The sequence below is a fragment of the Morone saxatilis genome, unplaced genomic scaffold (genome assembly GCF_004916995.1).
Source record: "Morone saxatilis isolate NCDOM2014 unplaced genomic scaffold, NCSU_SB_2.0 Contig18, whole genome shotgun sequence".
Lineage (NCBI taxonomy): Eukaryota > Metazoa > Chordata > Actinopteri > Moronidae > Morone > Morone saxatilis.
In genome coordinates this window covers 2620540-2624271 of record NW_023339740.1, presented here as the reverse complement: position 1 = coordinate 2624271, position 3732 = coordinate 2620540, and the positions used below count along the sequence as shown (strand labels likewise).

General features: G+C 38.6%; 1 protein-coding gene across 2 annotated transcripts in view; it reads right to left on the bottom strand.

Moving 5' to 3' along the window:
- ptpdc1a (protein tyrosine phosphatase domain containing 1a) overlaps positions 1-3732 on the bottom strand; it is a 21067-nt gene that overhangs the window by 15692 nt on the left and 1643 nt on the right. For both annotated transcript variants that reach the window (XM_035661958.1, XM_035661959.1), the window contains exon 2: positions 662-760. In XM_035661958.1, coding sequence (XP_035517851.1) covers positions 662-752 — 91 coding nt within the window. In that variant the 5' untranslated portion in view covers positions 753-760. The remainder of the gene's footprint in view (positions 1-661; positions 761-3732) is intronic.

The window sequence follows — 3732 nt, the reverse complement described above, 5'->3', positions numbered from 1 at the left end:
GCCGGGGATCGAACCCACAACCTTCCGATTAGTGGACGACCACAGACTGCCCTCCCTATGAACAATTTAAACTGAGAGTAAATTCATTACTGGAAAATGTTATCCTAAATATTTATCAGGGTAGCCAATACTGACATGTTAATGTGTTTTTAAGAGACACAGCAATGTTCTGTGGCTATGTGGGTCACATCCATGATGACAGATGTCTCATTCACAGAACACTAATAACCACCAGCATTAATACTAAAAATCAATACTGCTGCTTATCGTTTATTGATGGAAATAGAGTGGATGGGTATTAACCTGTAAACCATCAGCTTTAGCTCTCATTAGCAACAATCCTTGTCAGATAATAGCCCTACTGACCCCTGAAATATATGTTATCCATCTTGTAGAACTTACACGTTTAATTTACAGTAAACCTAAAACTAATGTCCAGCTAAATAAATAACGTATTTTCTCACAACAAATAAATCACGTTTGACCTGAAAGGCTCGTCTGATTTCAAATTCATTACTAATTTCAACATGACATACAAAGGAATTTATCTTAACTCATTTAAATCAGATCATACGGTCCAGTGCGGTTGAGTTCCAAAAGAAAACAAAAAGAAATCAAGCAGTTTTTCTTGTGTTGTTTTTGAGTAGCAGAGCTCTCCTACCTGTCTCCATCTCTGTGCTGATCTCTCTCTCACTGCGGGCTCCACTCATGGAGTAAGACAAGTCACTCAGTACGCTGACACCAGCTGCCATGGCAGGGGCTGAAAGGTGGGAATAAACATTGCGTGTCAAAGGCAGATGAAAAAAAATAGGGGGGGGAAGAAACAGCTTACAAGCAGAAGCTTTGGTTGTGCTGACAAACAGTCACAAGGTGCACGCACAGATGAGATATGAGGAGCGTGAGTGGCGTTGCCTGGCAAAGATAACCCAGGGGAGAGAGGGAAATGTGCAAACTGAGCCACCATGTCAGCAGCTCATGTGTCACTCTGACCACTGCACCTCTGGGAGCAGGTGGGCGTGGCCCAACAGTGGGAGCACAAACCCGAGATCCAAGGTGCTGTGTTACAAAGCGCACTGACTTGTAGAGGCTTCAAGATGAGCACGCAGTGACATGGCATCATCACCCTCAGCCACAACTGCATTTCAATATGTGTGTATGTGAGCTGCAACCAGGTAGAATACATTAAACTGCATATGAGAGATTAGGCAAATCCTTCCTCTGTTACTGGGCTGATGCCACACTTATCAATTATTCACCTGCTATTGTGCAGCTGCAGGGAAATACTTCTTGACTTGCACATCAGATTTATGAAGCCTGATATCAGAGCTGTGTCACACAGATCTCCCAGAGTTCCAGTTGAACCCCGGGGACCAGCTGTTCCTCACTTTACACACAAAGCTGTAATGAGCCTCATCACTTGTGCAAACTGGTGTTGCAGGAGTGAAACTCTGCACCTTTACAGCTCTCTGCCTCTGCCACTGTGGTCCATTAACAATTGAGCAGGGTCGCTGTAGTTCGCATGCTTTTTGATGGGCAATCGATTCCTTGACCTTTGCTTTTTCCTTCCTATTTGATACACTGCCTTAGGATGGCTTAATCAAAGAGCAACCAGTCTATACCCATTTACTGCAAAATTGCTTTGTACACAGATAAACTGGAAACGTGATTATTTTGACTGATATTGCACAGTAAGAGTCATCATTAGTGGGAATGATCGTTCACACATCACCAGTATTTAAATCATGATGACATGTTTGATGATATTTGGATTAATTGAGACATTTTGACATGTCATGGTTGGAAAAGCACAGGTACTAATAACATTCAGGAAGGCTCTGTTGTATTCTGAAGCAGTCACTTTATTTAAACATTTCTCAAACAATTCTTCTGACTGATTCTGAACTTGAACATTTTGTCAATTTATACTACACGTTGAATGTGAGTACTTCAAAATCACTGCCACTGTTAACCAACTGTATTTTACATTTAGCAAACATTTAGGCGTACTCAAAATGACACAATTATTTTGAAAATGAATCGGCACGTTAAAGCGCCATTGTATTTATTATATTACTCTGTTAGAGGTCAACCTCTATATCATACTATAATTACATTAAAGACACATACTGAAGTCCTTTTCTGTACTGAAGTTTTATTATTTAAGGGAAAATATTTAAAAACATACTTTGTAGACCATCAAATTATATCTGCTAATCATTATTTCTCTATAAAAAGGTGACAGTGTTATTAAAAAGCCCCTTCAGAGACAGGTCACATTCAGGTCACATTGCCAGTCCTCTTGAGAGAACACTTCTGTAGTCTATGAATAATTGATGGTGTAAAGTTAGAGCCTGTCTTTTTCCATCCACACCTGTTTTTGGACTTCTTCTACACAGTAACCCACACTTGTTACAAACTAATATGGCACCAAATCCTGGTATGACACCGGTCGAAGCGTCTCAACAGCCGGAAAAAAGCCTATCCAATGAGTCCAGCAGTCTGCCCCGCCGGAGCCCGACACCGCTTGGCACTGTTTATAGGAAGCTCTTGATAACGAGCTGGTGTTCTTCGTGACAAATGTGACGTGTGTGAATCAAATATTAACAATTACATGAAATCGAGCTAACACAGCCACCGCAAATAAATCTCTTCACTCAACCGCTACTCAAGAACAAAGGAACCACAGAGCTTCACACATTTGTGGTGGATCCATAAGCTTGCGTCCCCTGGGAAGCCAACGTGTCTGTGGACGTGAGAGAGATGGTGTGAAGGCTGAGAGATGTCAGAGAGACGCTGCTAATGAGTGTGGGATGTGAGAGTCACTTCCACTGAGTGTGCTAATAAAGAAATATGGCAGACGACACTGTAATAAAATGGGGATTGGGGAGTGAAAGATGTTACTGAGTTATGTAAATCACAATACAAAGATAACTGTAATCCATTACATCCATTTTCCATTTCCATTCTCTTTTTTTGTGTCACAGAATACACTTCATTTAATACATTAATACTAATTACTGATATTTCTTTATTTGCATATTTGGTGTTGAGCTAATGCAAAATTAATGTCAAGTAATTAAGTTATCTTACTTGAACACTGTGATACTTAGGATTAGGTTACTGGCTACATTTGTGACTGGTAATGAGTAATTGTATCAGATTACAAGTGCTGGGCTTGTCACTAAATTTGTTTTATTTATTACTCCTTTCAAAAGTAATGTTATTACTTTACTGACTATTCCATGCCATGAGTTAGTTACACTACTATATTACTATTCTGCTAGTACTATACCTTTCTCCCCAAAATTCATACTTACAACAATTTAAATCCAGTTTTGTTTGATAAAATCAAAGTAATGGAATATTAGCGTTTTCATCTACCAAACTAGTTTCCTCCACAATTATAAAAATTCTAAAAATCTAAGGATGTGATTGGATTGTTGGATTAACTGAAAAATTATTACTGAAATATATTAGTTATTAGTTACTTGTTACTGAGGGAAGTAATATTATTACTGTAATATATTGCTAGTAATGCTTTATTTCCACACTGATCACAATACACTAACACAACACAATGCAATTCTACTGTAAATAAAACAATAATAATTGACACAATATAGATAAGACAAACACAAAAAAGACTGCCTCCATCTGAATATATCATAACAGATATTCCATAAATATAATTTCACATAGATGGAACCACACCAAAGAGTACTTATTAATTAC